The 20182-nt window shown below is 38.0% G+C and overlaps 2 protein-coding genes across 3 annotated transcripts in view; one reads left to right on the top strand and one right to left on the bottom strand.

Annotated features, from left to right (window-relative positions):
* The window catches only part of LOC124165830 (protein lethal(2)essential for life-like), a 60301-nt gene extending 47962 nt beyond the window's left edge, over positions 1–12339 (top strand). The window contains exons 1-3 of one of the 2 annotated variants that reach the window (XM_046543357.1): positions 233–362; positions 1005–1460; positions 11859–12339. In XM_046543357.1, the coding sequence (XP_046399313.1) occupies positions 1005–1460; positions 11859–11978 (576 nt within the window). In that variant the 5' untranslated portion in view covers positions 233–362 and the 3' untranslated portion in view covers positions 11979–12339. Of the gene's footprint in view, positions 1–232; positions 363–1004; positions 1461–11858 lie in introns of those variants that run through there. The other variant, XM_046543358.1, reaches the window with a different exon arrangement.
* Positions 12340–18752: 6413 nt separating this feature from the next.
* On the bottom strand, positions 18753–20153 carry LOC124165278 (probable 28S ribosomal protein S25, mitochondrial). The gene is made up of 3 exons (XM_046542613.1): positions 19767–20153; positions 19490–19684; positions 18753–19040 (listed from the first exon to the last, which is right to left on the bottom strand). The coding sequence occupies exons 1-3, from the start codon at positions 19901–19903 to the stop codon at positions 18869–18871; spliced, it is 504 nt and encodes a 167-aa protein (XP_046398569.1). The 5' UTR covers positions 19904–20153; the 3' UTR covers positions 18753–18868.
* Positions 20154–20182: the final 29 nt, after the last annotated feature.

Genomic DNA, 20182 nt, shown 5'->3' with positions numbered 1-20182 from the left:
GGTGTGCGGAATCGGGTAATTTAGAAGTGAGGTTCACCAAGGATGAGTCGCATTGTCCGAAAACCTTACTCCAAGCGTAACGGATCCGAACCCCCTCCCATATTTTCTTGGCCCTTCTCCGTAGCCCTAGCAAGGACGCGAGGTCCCTAGTTGCATTTGGGGCGTTGGAGAAATTTCTCGATGTTTTCAGCAAGCAACGACACCTATCGGCGCGAGCGGGCACTTTCCCAAGCCTTCATAAAGGGACGGGGGCGAGCGTTCCTCATCGCATTCGGAAGGGGGATTCGTCCTGAAGCAGCCCAGGTTGTGCAGTCAGTGAAGTTTTCTGTTCGAAGTCGGATACAAGGTTTACTAACGTCGAAGTAAGTTGGTATTTTTTGCCTTCTTTCGTTGTTTCATTTGTTTAGGTTTCCAAAATTTCTGTGGTAAAGCGTAAACTTTTTTGCTGTGACTGTGTCGAGTATAATATCCCAGAAGCGCTGCCTTAAACTGAAGTTTTTTTTTTAAATATATAGTATTGAGTGTAGTTTTAGATTTTTGTTTGATATTTTTGATGGCGAACTAATCAAAGTATGCTGAAGTTTTAAAATTATATTGTCCCATGGGGTTGGATATTTCGTACTAATATATGGTATTTCGTACTAATATGTGGTGTTAACTGTTGGGGGTAATCACTCTGTAAGTTATCGGTTATTGAAGTTATAGGCTACGCGTCCTTTTTTTTTAAATTTCTCTTTATGTTCATACCTATATTGTGTGGAGAATTGTGGAACTGGCACTATGCATTCTAGGTTTGCATGATAGGAAACCATTGCGATACGCCTAAGGTAGCGCCGAGCACATTGTAGGGTCAGGAATTTGGAAGAGGGAAAGGATTCGTTTATCTTTGCGTGGATGCCTTAAAAAGTATTCGTTGCGATCGTGAACTTAATGTGCTGAACAAATTTATCGTTTTTATGAATTGACCTATTGAGTTCTAAGATGGTTTTCTTCGTGTGCTTCAGATGGCCCTGCATCCATTCTACGCCAGCGACCCATGGGAGAACCTCTTGGCCCCGCTCCATCTGTTCGATCAGCATTTCGGGCATGGCATAGACGTGAGCGACATCGTCCACCCGGCTGTCACGCACCACCCTCATCCGAGGGATCCCAGACTCCACCCGTGGGTGCGCCACTCCACTGCGGCCGTCCGCCACCATGGTGGCAGGGGAACGGTCTCCATTGATAAGGATGGTTTTCATGTCATGATGGACGTGAAGCAGTTTGCTCCGGAAGAGATAACCGTGAAGCACGTCGACAATCACGTGGTCGTCGAGGGGAAGCACGAAGAAATGCCCGACGAGCACGGCTACATCTCCAGACATTTTGTTCGTCGCTACGTCTTGCCCAAGACTGTCAACGCTGATGCTCTTACCTCGAGCCTGTCATCGGACGGTGTGCTGACCCTTAGCGCTCCTCGGGTGACTATCCAATCTATCATTTTAGTCTTAGTTGATTAGTATTATATTAATAATGTAGAGCTAGTGAATGGAACACAAGGCTTCTTACACTTGGGTGTTTAATTCCAATCGATTTGGACTTTTCATCTTTGTTGATCGAGGTTGCCCAAGGAAAGAAAGTGTCCTGCTGTTGACCTTAATTTAAATCTACATACTACCCTGCAAGCTGCCTAGAAAGGGGTTTGGCATGGGGTTTTATGACACCAGCCGTTTACACTTAATGCTCCCACGAAATTACATCTTGCATTTACTAAAGTCCTTAATGGTTCATGGTTCGTAATTATTTTATCATAAACATGGTCGTAGTTGATGCGTAGTTTTCCGCGGCGTTGTCTAGATGATGTCTCCATGCTTCTAGGTTTCACCGCATGGATTTTCTTTGTGACGACGGTTTCTCCGGTATTCATACTGGCGTCTTCAGGCCAACCTGAAGACGCTGGTTGGAATACCGAAGAAACTGTCATCTCAAAGAAAATCCAGACGGTGAAACTCCGAAGCATGGAGACATCATCATAAACATGGTAGTAATTGGACAAACTTTGCAAATAATCTACCGTGCATTTGCCCAGATTAAGTTCAAGTCAGATCCGATGATAGAATTTCAAAGTGAGAGTAATCACGAATTTCACTACAGATCACAGCATCAACAGCAAATAAACTTATTTTAATGAACAAAATGGGACCGATTACACTTCCTTGCAGAACACCTGATGTCACTTTAACTTCATCAGAACTAATTCCGTCAGGAATTACTGCTTGTTAACGATCACTCAAAGTCTCATATCCAGTTGTCCACTGTCATATCCACTGTTTCATTTAATCTGCATGATGAATTTGTGTAGAAATTTGTTGTGAGGTACTGTATCGAAAGCTCTCTCAACGCATTGCGTACCGGGTATTTAAATTCCTAGGAACGCCGAGATTGGAAATATGTGCCTATTAGGGTGTAATGCCTTTGTTTTAAACATGGTTAAAAAGCTAATTTTTAGAATACAACTTTATCCAATCAAACATTATGATGCATCAAATTATTTTGAATAACGAACAACAACTGAAAACGTACTGACGAATACGTATTGTGTGCTTTAAAATTGTTTAGGTTTTCGTGCCTAAATCACGAGAATCTTCGTCATCCGTCTGGAACGTTCGGGGGAAAAAAATGACGAGAATTCTCGCCATCCGTACGCAACGTGTTAAAATCTAGAAATGATGCGTAATCTTTTTTCATTTCATCGAATTTGAGAATTTTGTGAAGAAATAATGCGAGTTGTTTTTCACATGATCTACCTTTTTGGAATCTGTGCTGACAGCCATGGAGGAAGTTAAGTCATGATATTGCTAATGACAATATACGAGTGTCTGGCCTACAATCAATGTTAATGAAGTTGGAAGAAAGTTGCTTTCAGTCTAGCGGTAACTGTCCTTCAGACAGACTTCTTGAACAGTATCTTGAAATAAGGCACGATCTTTGAAGCTAATTCCTTGATGATAGGCTAACTCCTCCGGACCCAGAGACTTCCTGTTCTTTATCAATTATAGTTGTTTAGTTATCCCATCATGTTGAATTGAGATTTCTTCCATTGATTCCTCAGCATATGGGACGTCTAAATGAAATTCAGTATCGTCTGTATTGTATGCACTTACAAAGTGGGAATTTGACGTGTTAGTTTTGTGAATATTTTCGGTGATAAGTTTACCATCTTTATCAAATAATGAATGTACGGTTGAAGATTTTTCTTGAAGCTCTCTCTTATATGACCGAAAGGATTTAGGATTTTCTTCCAATAATTCCCCGAGTACTTTTTTCTTGAAATTTCGCATTGCAATTTGCTTAGATTTCTTGGTTATTTAGCGTTATGCGGTGCAACTTATTTCTGCTTTAAGTTCCTTCGATTTATTACCTAATGTAATGGACTTCTATTATAAGTTGCATAGTTTTCTCCATTTCCTAAGGTCCATTCTGACATCATTGTTGTGATAGTGTGGTTATGTATTATCACATTAGTTTTTTGCAGAATATATTCATTGATATGTTAGTATGTAAACTTTGTACACCATTTTCTTAGCATGGGGGTGAGCTCTATCTTAGCCTATCGGTATCACAGCAATACCTAAACAGCTATTTCATCACTGACATCTCGTAACTATGATAATTGGTAATTAGACAACTGGTGACTGATTAAAGTGCAACCTCAATAAAACAAGACTTCACGGTGCTCAAATAAACTCTCGATACAGCGAATTGTCACTTTACCAGAGGTGGAGCAAATAAGGACCAATAAACCTATTGTCAACATGTGCATAGGAACAGGATTGGTGCCGCGACAGAGACATTTCTATCCGATAAACTTAAGCATAAATCCAGATGAAAGGCAATCTTTTTGGGGTATTACTGAATTCCTTACCTTAATACTAGCTATTCAATATATAAGTGCCATACTAAATAAAAATCATTGCTTTGTCAATGTTATCCCAATGCTCAACTGACGAAGCCATTTTTCTATTACGTTGTGCATATACGTGATAAATCTATTATTTTGATATTTTCTGCTGAAAATTCAAACTATTGCTGATAGAACAATATCGAGTTTTCCAATCACACTGCATGCATTAAAAGAATTTGCACTCGTTGAAATTTGAATATAAAGGATTCTTCACATCTCACTTCCCTCTCATCACTTACGATTTAGAATAAGTTCTTATAACCGTACAAACGAATGAATATTAATGTGTGTTCACTGTATCCCTAAAGATCAACTACTTCAAATATGAAACATATATGTACGCTTCGCATTAGTTATACACCTTTGATCGAAATGTATTCGGTTGATTAAACCAGTGTGGAAGAAATAATTTTGTCGAAGCTCATACACTCAATCACTTCACTTATCGCTTTACTCTTTACTTCATCATCTGTATGCAGTCAATTCGCTATTAGGGGTACACTAAATGCACAAATTGTGTACACTTACACCAGAGGCCCAAGTTCACTGCACATCCTAGTTTCCTTGCAGCTATAAAAAACTTTCAATTCCTGTCAACAATTACACTTCATACGTTGCCTGCCTTACTTGAAGAATTGATTTTCGTGTTCCATTTTGGCAAAAATGTATTTAAAAAATCTACAAGTGTATACAAATAGGTAAGGAGACAATCATCCACTATGGTCCGCCATATTTAGTAGCTCCCTTGGACAAGGCAGGTTGGCGACTAAGAGCCGGCTTCGAAGATAGTAGCATACTAAGCTTAGTAGCCCTTACTAACGATCTATGAATAACCATTTGATGACATTCCAGACAAGATAATTAAGTTTTCTATTCCTTTTATAACTTCTGTACTTACCTACCTAGGAAAGCTATCTATATCGGAGGGTAATTTTCCTCAACAGCTTAAAACGAGTATAGTATATCCACTTTTTAAAAAAGGGGAAAAAAATGATCCTGACAATTACTCTACAGCCTATTAGTCTTCTCTCAGGCTTCTCAAAGATTTTTGAAAAAATTATGCACAGACCGTCTCATCAATTTCCTAGACAAAAATGCAACCATCACTTCCTCTCAGTTTGGCTGTAGACAAAATAAGTCAACCACTGATGCATTGTATGAGTTTCTTAATGATACCTTAAACAGTATTGATGACAAAAATCAAACTTTGGGACTCTACATAGATCTGACAAAAGCTTTTGATACAGTAAAACATGATTTGCTGCTTGAGCGATTAACAAAATATGGCATAACTGGACTTGCACACAATTGGATAAAATCATATATAACTGACAGAAAGCAAATGACTCAAATTTCTCACTATGATGCCCATACCAACTCTATAAAAATTTTTTCTTCAAGCTCAAAAATTGTTAAACATGTTGTCCCTGAAGGCTCAATCTTTGGGCCTTTACTATTTAATCTATATGTAAATGACTTGCCAGATAATCTTCCTTATGTAAAAACTATTTTGTATGCTGATGACACCAGTTTATTAATATAGGCCCAAAACTACCTTTCTTTACAAGAAAAAATAACCAGAACGACTGATAGTCTTCAAGAATGGCTACAAGAGAATATGCTCTCTGTTAACCTAAAGAAGTCAGTATGTATTAATTTTAATTGTCATTTTCAACCAAATGTAAAAATAATGAACTCAGATCTTTCTTTTGTAAATAATGTAAGTTTTCTTGGTGTAGTTGTTGACAAATCCATGAAATGGAGTCCACATATTGAAGGGCTAAAATCAAAGTTATCCCGTGTTGTATTCCAAATTAGATACCTGAGGGCCAGTACCTCTTTAAATATTCTAAAATGCTTGTATTTTGCTAATTTTCAGTCTCTCATTTCCTACGGAATTATTTTCTGGGGGAATAGTAACCACAGCTCTGAGATCTTTACGATTCAGAAAAAAATTTTGCAAACCATGTTACGATTACCTTACAGAGAATCATGCAGAATTCACTTTAAAAATCAAAAAATATTGACTGTATCCTCTTTATACATCCTTAACATACTGGTAATTATAAAAAGAAACATAAATTGTTTTGTTAAAAACAACGAGTACCATAGCTATAAAACTAGATCTAGTGGTAAACTGCATGTCTTAACTAGAAATACAAATAGTGCGAAATAATAATAATAATAATAGAAATACAAAACTATGCAGTGATGGTCCGTACCATAATGGAAAAAAATTGTACAACATTCTACCCCAGAGTATCAGGAATATCACATCCCTTGGGCAATTTAAAAGGAAAGTAAAAACCTTATTACTCAGTGAAGTTTTTTATACTGTTGATGAATTCTCTTTTTTTCTAAAAACCCAAACGGAATTGTAATTTGTAAAATTGTAAATTAGTAAAACCTTGCAAATACAGTGGAACTTGGTTAGTACGTTCCTCCTTAGTAAGTTTTCCTCCTTAGTACGACGATTTCTCTCGGTCCCGGTACCAGCGGAACAAAATACAGGCAAAAGTATTTGGTTAGTACGTTTGAAAAAATTGGGCTTTCCTGGTTAGTATGCTCAATTGCTAGCCGTGACGCAACCCGCAATTCGTTCTCCACTATCTTCTTAAGGGTCGTAAAGCTCCGAATTCATGATTTAATTTATTATTACTAGCCATTAACATTCTTGCATTCATTCCACACATCTTTCTTCGACCGTGATTTATTCAAATGCTTTTCTCAATTCTTATGACGTGATGAATAATAAAATATGGCCATTTATCAGGAATGTCTGACTATGCAAAACTGCAGCCAATGAGAAGCCCCAATTTTCCCCACCCCGAGCTCCTCACCTTCTGTTGCCTCTGGAGTACCCACTGCGCACAAATTTCATGAGTGGGCAATTGTTGCTATTGCACGAGTTATCAAGATGAAGAAATGAGCCTTATCCAATTCCCACTTTATCTAAAGCAGTACTGCATGACGTCAATGCTACGGAGTATGTGCGTATTTCACTACTGCTGCGGGAGCAGACGATGCTCTGGATCTCCATGCGAAGCTTAGCTTAAAAATATGTACTTGATCTCGGCACGAAAGCAGACGACATCAAACACATTTTTAAAGTAAATTTCAACTGTATAATAGAAAATCTTCTTGTAATTATGTCGTAATCTAATAATCTTGGGTGTTATTATTCGATATATTGATCGATATAACAATTGATATGGCTTTATTCCAGAAGCGAATGTGTACGGCTGTTGCCGTAATTTAAGGTTAATATAATTTTGTCCGATTTTTATGATGTTTAAAAACAACCCGTTGACATATTCAGGGTTGTTGTTATATTCTCCGAGTATGCTGTGACAAAAAAGAAATGACTTAGCTTTACTTTTCCTCTTTCTATAAATACTTATAGGATAAATCACGGGAGAAAGACGCCGTTTTTCATGTAATTGTCTTCGGGAAATCTATGAAACATTGTGATTTTTATTCACATGGTATTGTTTTTCAATGTAGCACACATTTTCTTTATTTTAAAGGTGAAAAGAGTTCAGGAAGGCGATCCTACGAGAACTACCGATAGTAATTGTTATTATGACGACTTTTCCACAGATTGCAATTACCCCGACTGCTATTTTTTACTTTCCTCGTTAGCACGTTTTCCTGGTTAGTACGTTCATTTTTTGTGGTCCCTTCAGAAACGTACTAAACAAGTTCCACTGTATTATCATTCACAAAACCTACTTATAAATAGTATACTATTGTAATTGCAATTTTGCATGTTTGTATTTGCCAACGTGAAAATTTCAAATCCTACGGAATATGAACATTGAATCTCTGTATTTTAGGAGTAGATATAATATGACAAAGCCTATGTCTACATCATGTAAGACCTAGCAGGTGAATAAAATTTCTATTTCTATATTTCTATTGTGCTAGTATGCTACTACTTAGAATGCTACTTAGGCGTTAGTAGCTTACTAATGAAACTATGAATATGGCCATTATTGTTTAAATAAGTAAGATAGTGTAAAGTTAACAGTCAATGGTTGTGCAAAAATAACAACAATATCAGCTCCAGCACCTCAAAATCACCTCTCTTTGGCCAAGAGAATGAAGATGAGGGTCCTTTAGGTGTCATGAATTTAACTGAAATATCACCCTCATGGTTGAGCTTCCACCAGTCCAATGTACCACTGCTTGCTGTAAATACAAGCTGCATATGAACCAACAGCCAAATTATCTGAGAAATCCATTGTTTCAGAACAAAAATCAAATATAAGACACGGTCTCAGGCATTACTTTGTGGAATTGCTTCATTATATAGTAAAATGAAATACATATCTTTGTTTTATTCCACACTTTATTTTAAATAGCACGACCTGGGTTTCAGCATCTAATGCTATCATCAGGTCACCTGGTGATAGCATTCGATGCTAAAACTCGGGTCATGCTATTTAAAATAGTGTGGAACACAACGGTTATTTTATTATATTACAAACATCAAATATAATTCTGTATCATCAACCAGTGAACTGTACAGTGACTCTTCTATCTGACAAAGGCACAAAATGATGGAAGTTTCTTGTGCCTGGATTTGTTTTTGCCATGGTGAATCTTTCAAGAAGTTTACTATGTGAACAAGCCACGTCATCAGGCTTAATGTAATGGAAATTGATTTTTTTAATATTATCTGTAGAAAATTCATACATCCTACTGCTTTTTGTTATCTGCTGTGCCATTGGGCGTTGCAGGCTGGCTTGCCTTGCCATTTGTTTAACAGTATCTCCTATATTATCACAAGAGGACTTTCCATGACTTGTGGGGAAAAAAGACCAGTTTGCATTCATTTCATAGTCATAATAATAATGGCACAAGTTTATAAAAGACTGGCCGTTTTATATTGCTCAGCACATCCACCTGTGAAGTAGTAAACCTCTTGGTTCATAGGCAAAGTTCTCTTTAAAAATTCTATCAGGTGACGTTGCACTTCCATAACAAATGGCATATCATGGTTAAGGTCATCAAATATGAAACAATGAGATGAAGTAGTGAGAGTACCATCTTTCTTCACATATATCAAGCAAGGATGAATGGTGCATGATGGATTGGTCCAGTGACAACTTTGAACTTTATCCTGAATTAAAAGGGAACAGTTTTCACTAAAATACATTATGATAACAGCCGTTTCATGACTGAGGGTGATTTTTCTTATTTAAAAAAATGAGAATTGTTATAAAAACTCTTCTCGGGACACCGTAGGGGTAAGACTATATAAGAGCGCCGACGTTTTGGGTACCGACTCGCTAACCATTCTCACGTCTATTCCACACGGTATCCCGAGAATTTTTTACATGTTCGCCGGGAAAGTGTAAAATCTTACGTAACAAGGCTTGATCTTTAGGGATGTGATAATGTGGTATCAGTTTATTCGAGGCATAGAATGTCCAAGAGTTCATCAATGGATGATGGAAACTACTGAAGTTCTGTTCTATCCATGGAAACCCACTGCCTATATTTCACTGTATCAGAAGGGTCGTATTAAAGGAGGAAAATTTTGGGAACCCAATTTTTTCCTGTGGATATTGCTGTATGAAGAGCACGTAAAGTTCCTTGAGGTGACATAAAATCAACCTCTTCTGCATATACTCATTCTTATTCACACGGACACATCTTTTGCACCAGGCATCTGTCTAGGATTCTCGTCAAGCTCATAAAAATTTTTCACCTGCTCTACTGTGGAGTTTGGAAGTGGCTTCCCAGTGCATACATGGTGCATGGCATAGCAAGTATTCCCTTCTCATCAATTTTTTTGCCTGTATCACTGTGTTGCCTGAAACATGAAATTCACTCTTAATCCTTTTCCTAGACCAAAACAAAGGGGCCTGGGTCAACAATTAAATTTTACCCTGAGGCTAACTGTTGGCAATTTATTCTTAATTTAGTCAGCAGGTCATCCAAGTCGGCTGCCTTTTGCTTGATGAGTTGAATGCCACTCTCATCTTCGTCACTACTTAGATTTTCCAGGGAGGGGTTCACTAATTTCAATGCACCAGGCACTTTTGAAATAAGGTGATGCTTCGCCTGTGTTATCTTTCTTTTTCTGCAACCTACTATGTATATAAGTATCTACTATGAGAAGCCAAAGAATGTAATTTCAAAGGAGAGCAGTCTAAAGCCTCCAAGCTACAGTTTGCTTCATCTTATTTACTATCACTTTCCTCGCTGCCATTGGAAAAAAACTTCACTTTTACAATGATTGGCTGCTTTCAGATTCTCTCCCACGTCTGTTCATCTCAGGCGACGGCAAGTTTCCTATCCTTTGACTTTCAGCCTCCTGTTGTGAGTACATTTGGTTCTTCCTTCAGCACGCTGAAGAGGGCTACTTTGTAGCCGAAATACGTATACATGTTTTCCTCGTCCCCTTGCCGATCCCCAACGATGCTCTCTCTGGAGCAATTTTATTCTCCTGGAAGATTGAAGCCATCTGTAAGTGAGTGAATGTGTGAGTGACTGCTTATTGAGTGTGTGTTTCCACAAATCACTGGCTATCCCTAACAGGCCCATCCTGTGAAGATTCCCGGTTTTTTTTTTTTGTGGAGCAAGAATCCTTAGTGGAGCTCCCTACAGCCCCCACAAAGGATCTTGTTGTGTAGGTTTGTATTGAGTGAATGTGGGTGTGTTTTGGGCTTTCCGGTTGAGAGGCTGGTGTTTGGTCCCTGCAGTGAATTTCTCCCCCTTCCCGCACACCAACACAGTGAAAATTTTGACTTGCAAGGTGGGCAAGCCGTGGGATATGGCCATTTGAGTATTTTTCTTTCTACACCAACTGTGGCATTTACAAAATAGACAGTTATCAATGGCCGTGGTTACGAACAGTCAGTTTACAGGATGCCGTGGTTACAAAATAGTAGTTTGTATTGATGTGGAATCGGCCTCTCAGAACGAAACTTGGTGTGGAATCATGGAACATTCTTCTAGTTTCCCCCTTTGATTTGTTCAAATTTGGTTGGATGATAGTGTGTCATGATAAATGTAAGAGAGCAAAAATTTCCAAAGAACTTGGAGCTGAGTGCATAATACTGTACAGATTTCTGCGCCCACGTCCCATTCTTTGATAAGAGGCCCCTCAATCACGGAAAGCACATGAAAATACTTTGTAAAACTGGTTTATTTTTGAGTATTTGAAGAATATGATAAGATCGGAATGGCACCATATTAAATCTTACCTCATGGTTCCAGTTTGCCAAAAATGAAAATGTCTCATTTGTTGTGCGTTTTTGTTTGAATAATATCTACTGGTTTTCATCGTATGATGCCTGCTTTGGTGGATGTGAGCTGCAACTTTTGCAATTAAGATTAAGGTCATTAAATAGGTGAATATTTCTCGATGGGCTCGTGCACAACAGGAGTATTTTTCTTTGTCTATCATGGAGGTGAAATCAGCATAATAACCTGGATTGTAATTGGCTCTTTGGGGAGGTTCATGAATAAAACCAATTTTAATAGTTTTCAAGCTTGCTCTAGTGTGTTTGGGAAGGAGGGGAAGGAGTCAAAGTTAAAGGCGTCAAAGCATTTATCTCATTCCTCCCGTTATTCCTATTGGTGCCTTCGCATAATGCTTTTAGGCTGGAGTACCCCATCAGATGTGGCAAGGCTTTGAATGCTGTAGTGGATTGCGATTAAGGCATGGTTATATGTTTCACTAAGTTCAATGTCTTGAGTGCATGATCGGGGTGTAATACTTTATAAATCTCTTTTCTCTTTCTTATGAAATTTTTCTTGTAATTGCTGCCTTTCTGAAGAAAATAATTCATGGTCTTGTAGATAGGGGTTAAACTTAAAGCTTTCCAGTTAATTTTTATTCAGCATATTTCTATACCTAATGTTTCCTTCTCAATTAAAACATTTTTCATTCCTATTACAGCTTCAGCCCTTGGAGGAAGGTGTTCGTAAAATTCCTATCACTCACACTGGGGCTCCTGCCATCAGACATGCTCCAGCTGTGCCAAAGAAGCACCCTGAAACTGACAAGGCCAAGAAGTGAAGAATGAACCAAAGAAATCACTAATTTTTCTGTAGGGAATGGCAACGTAATAGCATTGTGATGTCATTTATTCACCTGTAATTCATGACGACCAACCTCTTAAATTTTTGAGAAAATAAGACTGATTTTTCAGTTGTTTTTGCTAATGTCGTTACTCTAATTATCTAAACTTATTTTTATATAATTCTATTATCTAGGGTCAAAATGTTCCATGTAATCACTATTTTATTTAACTATGTTTGTCGTATATGTTGTTACATTCCATTGCTTTATTGTTGCATGGACCTATGAGACTGATTAGTGTAACAAAGCAACCTGTACTAAACAAGACTGAAATTAAGACTAAAGATGATAGCATGAACTTGGTTTTTTTATTTTAACACCACATGCATTGAATCATGGGCATACCCAGGATCAAAACTGGGTGAGGGGGGGGGGGGGGGGGGCAAGCCATGGTTGTTCAAGTTATAGGTAAGATAGGCATGGAAAAGGTGAATGATACCGTAATATTAAGGAAACTGTAACAGCTGTTAATTAATTTTTAAAATTATTTGCTTGAAAAAATATTATTTTCCTTAACCTTTTCCCTACTGTACACGTATATATACGTGTGGACATTTCCTGACCCGGGAGACGACTGGCGTATATATACGTGTGCGATTTTCCCGGCCAGGAGATCAAAAGCCGTATATATAAGTTTTCTAGTTCTCCCCCTTTTACGACGGTCGTGGGTTTACAACGTCTTTGACTGTAGGACTAGATAGTATTTAAACATTTTCGTTATTTTACAACAAAATATACGTTTTAAAAATACGCAAAAGCCATTTTATTAATCTACATTAATTGTTGTAACTTATTGTGGAAGATGAATGTTGTAGACGTAGTAGTTTTCCCTGGGTTGAGTTACAAAGTTCATGAGAATAAAATTTCCTGTAAAATGACGTATTATTCATTAGTATGACATGAACTGAAGTCCAGATGTAAATTTGCTAAGTACAGCGGCACATCATTTTGACGCCGACCGTAGCTCCCCACCACTTGCCTACTAATAAAACCCCTCGACAAACAAGTTCTCTGTGAGTGAGTCACTCCAAATGTGAGAGACTGAAAAAAGTGGAGAGGATTGCAATTCTCATTCAAGGACTCCCCAATCCTTGTGTGACTACATTCATGTAGTATGTCTCAATGCGACTCACGTCCAAGCACCTCTGGTAATGTCTGTCTACATCTACATAATGCACCGCAATCCTCTCCACTCATTTTTCAGTCTCTCACATTTGGAGTGACTCACTCACAGAGAACTTGTTTGTCGAGGGGTTTTATTAGTAGGCAAGGGGTGGGGAGCTAGCATCCATGCCAATGGTCCCTATGGTTCTATTTAACTGTACCGGGACTAGCCACAAGTTATCACTGAGGCTAGTCCCGATACACTTAAATGTCTAGAGCGAACACCTCTACGTGTTCAAAGTTCAGACTGCTCTCTGGCAGTGGCATCGTGTGCACGGTTTGGACTGCTAGTCGCATAATATGCTCAGCATTCCATACCACCTTGTCTGGTATAGTCCACAAATTTCCACAGGGGAGAATGATGCCTCGGTAGCTTAACTGGCTGAAGCACTTGGGCAGAAATAGAGGGATTCTGGTTCGAATCCCAGTCAAGGCAAATGATTTTTCCTCTGTGGATTTTTCACACCTATGGTTCTAATTAATCACTATTAAAACCCAAACAAATTAGAGTCAAGGAGTGCAAACCTAAGATTGTAGGTCTAGTGAGCATTCTGGAAATGAATGAATTTGTTTAGGGAAGTTTGCGAATTGGCCAAGGTATTTAGTTAGTGTATATATAATTACACTAAGCCAATAATAATGGTACAAATTTTGCATAAGAAGTAGGTAGTTTTTGATGAGTTAATTAGGACAGATGATGATAATACCGAAGCTAAGGGTCAGTGATAGAGCTCGCATGCAATTGAAGGATAAAATAATTATCCGCCACTGCAACCCAGTCCCATGTAATCAGCATATTGTAATCCAGTGCACATTCAGCTCCTTTTATCCATCATAGATTGCCTCCCCTTCTTCCTCATACGGTTTGATGTTTGTCTGGATTACAATTGGGAATAACATGGCCTGCTTGATAAACACTGTAATCTCCCCCCCCCCCCCCCCCCTTCCAGCAGAGGATCCTGATGGTGGATCCCTACCCATTTATCCTCTCTTAAATATTTACTGCTGTGCCAGAAATGCCCAGCTTTTTACGTCGGCCTATCCACCACTCCCCTGTGCATCCGAATGAAAGGGCATCGCTCCTCTTGCAATAGCATTTCCTCTCTTTCTGCTTCCCTTCCCCCCCAGCCGTACATGCTTCCTCCCACAACTCTCTACATATTTGACAAGTGTTGCAAAGTGGGAATACATATTGGCCTCCCTCCCCCCGTCTTCCACCCCCCCTAGAGCTGAAGGACTTGGAGCAGGCATGCATATGGGCTTGCATTTTCTGCACTAGGAATAACCGCCCCACTAGAGCAAAACCAATCCCCGTCAACCGTTTTTCTTCCCTCCATCTTTACTCTCTGCTTTGCACCCTTCCTTCTACCCTCACTTTTCCTCCTCTTCTCACTTGAGATAGATGGGCAGCGTCCCATTGAAAATTCAAAAGAAATAACCATTCCCTGTAAGTTCCCTACATTAATTTTTCGTTTTCTTTCCCTTATCACTAAGTTTTTCTATGTGCCCACCCTAGGGCAAGAAGAAGTTTAGTTAAATCATTTTTCACAGATATTCAAATAAATTCAGAGGTAAGGAAAGAAAGGGATAGGAACATATAATAGAAAAAGGACGAGGACAACGGTGCTGTGGTAGATGGAAAAAGCCTGAAAAATCAGAGGGTAAATATGCTACCTGACTGGGACTCAAAAGGACCTTCTCATTTTTCTGTGAATTTTCAAGAAAATAATTGGGAAGAGATCGACAGTGCTGACCCTCTTCAACCTTTGCTAGCGATTTAGTTGAAAAACAAATATAGCCTGTTCCATGTATATAGATGATCCTTTGACATATTTTGATTTATTTTGGGATCGTGAAATAATTTCAATTAGAGTGACTGAGACAAACTGCTATGCAGCACAGTTTCTTGCTCATGAGAAAGAGAAAAGTACGAAGCAAAAAAAATCGTGCTTCCAACTGTGTGTCCCCACAACTCAGAGGGAAATAATGTATTTAGGTTTACTGATGTTGATGGGAATAATTCAGAAACCAAGCCTATAATAACCAAGAATATAATTTAGCAGAAAGCATTTATTAGAGACTCCATTTTTCCCAATGTAATGAGTGAGCAAAAGTTTTCATTGCTCACAAAATTTCTCCATTTTGTAGATAATACCAATGAGGAAGTTGCAAAAAAGATCCAAAACTATACAAAATTTTACCAATTAGTGAATATTTGAAAAATAAATTCCAAAAAGTATAAATACCAGGTAAGGAAATCGGTGTAGACGAGTCTTTGTTATTGTGGAAAGGTAGACTGTTGTGGAAACGATATATTCCCATGAAAGCTTCCCAGTTTGGGATAAAATTGTTTGAACTTGGTGACTCTACAGGGTATTTATGGAATTTCCTTATTTACTGTGGCTCATGGACAAAATTGGACTGTGAAATCACAAAGGACATAGATCTTTTTTCAACAAAATTTGTTCTAAGTTTTTGTGAGAAACTATTACAATCCGGTAGATGTGTTTATATGGACAATTTTTACAGTAGTTCCGACCTTTTCCAGAGGTTCAGAGGGCAACAGATGCTCTTGGAACTGTGAAAATCACACGTAAGATATTCCACTAAACCTCAAAAAGAAACTAAAGGAAGGAGAAGTTGTTAGTGCAAAGTATGGGAAATTGGTTGCTTTGAAGTGGAAGGATAAACACGATGTTGCATTGCTGACTACAAAACATTCAAACCAAATACAACCCATAAGTCGAAAGGGGGGTCTAGAATGTGTAAAGAAACTTGTGTGTAATAGAATGTAATAAATATATGGGCGGTTTAGATTTAAAAGATCAACTTTTAGAATCATTCTTGCTGGAAAGAAAAAGGACAAAAAGGTGGTTCAAGAAATTATTCAACCACTTAGTCAATACCGCTGTGTTAAATGCGTACATTCTATACCGTAAGCCTGATAATAACAAAGATTGCCTAGCATTCAGAATGTGCTAAGTGAACAATATGAGCAATAACAATGAGTGAACAATAATAGCTAAGTATCACGGACAGAATTTAGAACCGGAATGAACACAATTGACCGGGCAGCGTTTTGTTCAACAAACTGAGGCATTTAAGGTTGGAAGGAGAAAGTGTTGAGGGCACAAGAAATAGAAAGAGAAAAGAGACAACATATAGATGCATAAACTGCCCAGGAACACCCTAACTATGCTTAGAACCCTGTTTTGAGCATTATCACACACAGGTCAACTATTAACCTCCGGATAAGGGGCGCAGGAAAAAGTAATCGGCTCTGAAAATTGTAAGTACAGTGCACTTCCGATTATCTGGGATAATGATGGGGAGAGATGGCACGAATAATTGGAAAACACGGATAACCCAAACTTACACTGTCTTGTAATGCTCATTACTTACCTCAAACGTACAATATATTGTTATTCATGCAATTATTCTGTTATTTTAAAGTGCTTCCCGGACTCAATGAGAGCTTTCTTCGCCAGTTAGCGATCATTTTAGTGGAGCACGGCCGTGCACTGCGAGGCTGGGAAAGCAGGAACACAGTGCTCCAGTGAATGCAGCTAGCACGCGATCGCTTCCACTTTACGAAGGATTCTAATGGAAATAATAAGCCCTGTTTATCCTAGCATTAATGCGGTAATTCCGATGATTTTGCATCCGATTTTATTTTTTTATAAAGATTGCGGAAAAAATTGAGCGAGAGGAAAAATCATACACGGATAAACCGCAGCAGCCGGATAATCAGGAGTCTGTTGTGTGACAACAGACTCTCGTTTCAAGACAGGACGGGAGTTCATGGGTCCGATAAACCGGAGGTTAGTAATAACGAAGACTGTATGAACGTTTCTTTTAGGAATTGTCAAAAAAACAGTATATTACATAGGTGATTAAATTACGCGGAAATATATATAAACAGGAAAAAAAACTCAACTGTAAACTACTACTCCTGGTGCGTGTGCAGTCCATCCAGAAGATAGATAGGAGAGAAGAATGGAGAGCTGCATCAAACCAATCTTAGAGGAGTTCTTGCTAATGATGATGACGGAACTAGTTTTTGAATGTTGAAGGAGGAGAAGGCGTAAGTATAATAGGAAGTTTATCATCAGATCATTCATTCTTTCAATGATATTACAGAAAAAACCCTGATTGATAAATTAAGTATAGAATTAATATGCACCCGCAATAGGAATCCTAGGGAAATTCTTTTAAGTTTGAAAATTAAAAAAAAGAAATAGAATTGAAAAAAATATGGCATGGGGGATGACTCCACGGCACAAATGCTCAACCATCGCCCACCAAATCAAATCTGCTCATCCATAAGTAGCCCAACAATAGGAGTGCACTCCACTGGCAGTATCCTGAGAACAAATGCTCATCGCCAAAGCTTGGAGAATCGGAGGTGAGCATTAACGCTCGGGCTGCTGCCAGCTGAGCGGAGTTGTATTGTTGGGCTTCTAGATAGATAGATAGTGGATTTGATTTGGTGGGGGATTGTTGAGCAATTTTGCAGTGGAGGTATCGATTATCCTGGAAATTAGAATCAAGGGTGGGAATATGTTTACAAGCAGAATTAATATATGCAATTGGAATGATGCTCAAATGAAAATGATTGGCATATTTCACAGGGAAAGCATGGTATGAGGATATATGGCGGAAAATGCATGATTCAATAAAAATAATTTTCGTATTCTGACTTTCCCCAACAATGAATTTTCTGCTAAATATAGCATCTTATTTGCCTTGAACTCTATCCCAAAATTGTATTATAGGGAATGTTTTCATGTTTTTGTTTAAAAAGTCCATTTAATTTACAAATACCAATTGTGCCTTTGATTATTTCCAATTAATTAAGTCAAGCATTGGTCAGTCAGTGCAAAACCATAATACTCCCCACATAGCAGAAATACGTCTCGGATATCACATGCTACGTCTCAGAGACATTCTGAAAGCTTCAGAGGCATCTCTGAGATGTCACTATGTCCAAAAAAATGGTCTATGCGACATCTCTCATAAGTCTCTGAGATGTCTCATTAGACTTTGTACTATGGTATGCTTTAAATTTAGGCAAAAAAATAATTAAATTTAAATGATACAGTTATGGCCTACTTTTCTCGATCATTTTTAGCGACAAATTTTGTGATGGATCACCTTTTGAAAATAAGAAACCCATATTAAATGTCGTGATTTTAAAAATCAAAACTGCAGATTTTCACCAAAAAATATATATGGAAGGCATTGATGGCGTTTAAATATGTTTTTTTTAATTCCTGAACGTCTCACGATTACATCTCCGAGACATACGTGATATTCGAGTCATTCGTGACCATAGTGAGACGTCTCTGAGAGGTTCGTTGCTATGTGGGTCGCCATGTTATTAAACCCGAAGATTCTTCAATCAAAGCTTCCAGAAACTAAGGGATTTTAGCAATAAATGGTGCAGTTTTAATAATGAAAATAACCTTTCCCATGATTTAAGGATATAAAAATGAGTCCCTTCACACTGCAAAACACATGGTCAAGCTACATGTAATTGACAACATAGACAGAAAAAAAGTTTCCTTTATTTACAAAACTATTACAACCTCAACAATGAAGATGAAATGAATAATTACAGCTTGTGCTACTTGAACGAAGACAGAGAAGGTACATAAGACTGATCAGTCTTTTGCAAATTTATACTTTCCACGCATATGATTAGGCAATGGCACTACACCAGAGCATGGGACTTGACCAGGTATCTCACAGATACAATGCCGAGGGTAACCTTTACCAAAATTAGCTGGATTATCTTTCTTTTCCTGGGCCACCGCTTCTCGGGTAAGTTGTTCACTACAACAGAGAAAAGTAAATGAAACTTTAAGAATAAGGCAGTTAAGCAACAATTTAACTATGCAAAGTGACTATATCTTGTATTTCTCTAATTCATCATAGACATCCACTCGATATCGGGCAAAAAGAATCCAGTGGCAAAAGAAATTAAAACATGGGACTGGAAGTTGAAATCTGGTTTAGCCAACGCCACCATTCCTTATACTTTTATAACAATTGGCATGACACTAAATCCAACCTTGAACTAGAAATTTTAAGTTCCCCATAAAGCCAAATATAGCAGGGAAACAAACTATAAAGTCGACTAAAAAATAATCCACTCTCATTAATTTTTTTCTAAATAATGTCAAAAAGGTATTCCAATTTCAATCCACATATTCTTGCGTCACGAATTACACCATTTGAAAGGTAGTTTTTGTTTACAATTTAAAGAGATTATGAATACTTACTCGCTTTTACAGACGATATTTTTCAGATGATCGTGTACTTCTTCCTTTGTTTTGCTGTCAATATCTACCAAAAACTGAGTTCCATCATCTAGGTAACATCTTATGAAAGGTGAAGGCGTCATATTTCTAAATGTAATCACTTGTACGTCAGGATTTTTATACTGAATCTGAGGTAAATACCAAAACACAAAGTCTCTGCAAAAATGAAATGTTAGGAAACAATATGTAGACAAGGTTATTTGTACATACTACTTTCCGTGATATCAAAATGTCCTACCTCGCTCCTTCGTGGTGATCGCCTTTTGAATTATAATTTATACTAAAAATGTTGACTCTATTTTTAAATACAAGTTTACCCGCTTCCAAGTACTTTAATGTCCTTCTAATTGGTGCCAATCCCTTCATAAAAGGCATTTTGCACGGTTATAAAAATCCACTGCAATGAGTCCACTGCTATGAAATTGAGTGTAAAATGCACTCCAAACTAATACTAATATCGATGTTCTTCAATAGAGGCACTACACAAATAACTATTGTATACAACATTAACATTAATATACATTCATCGTGAAAACAATGCAGCCGGAGTCTATCCTATTATGAACACATGACACTTGCTTGGAATCTTTGGGATACACCGGGTCGGAATCATGGAGAATACATTATATCGGAAGCAATCGGAACGGTCGGACG

Source organism: Ischnura elegans, chromosome 9 (assembly GCF_921293095.1).
Source record: "Ischnura elegans chromosome 9, ioIscEleg1.1, whole genome shotgun sequence".
Classification (NCBI taxonomy): Eukaryota; Metazoa; Arthropoda; class Insecta; order Odonata; family Coenagrionidae; genus Ischnura; species Ischnura elegans.
Note: the sequence above shows the minus strand (reverse complement) of the source record. Positions and strands in the feature narration are given on the sequence as shown.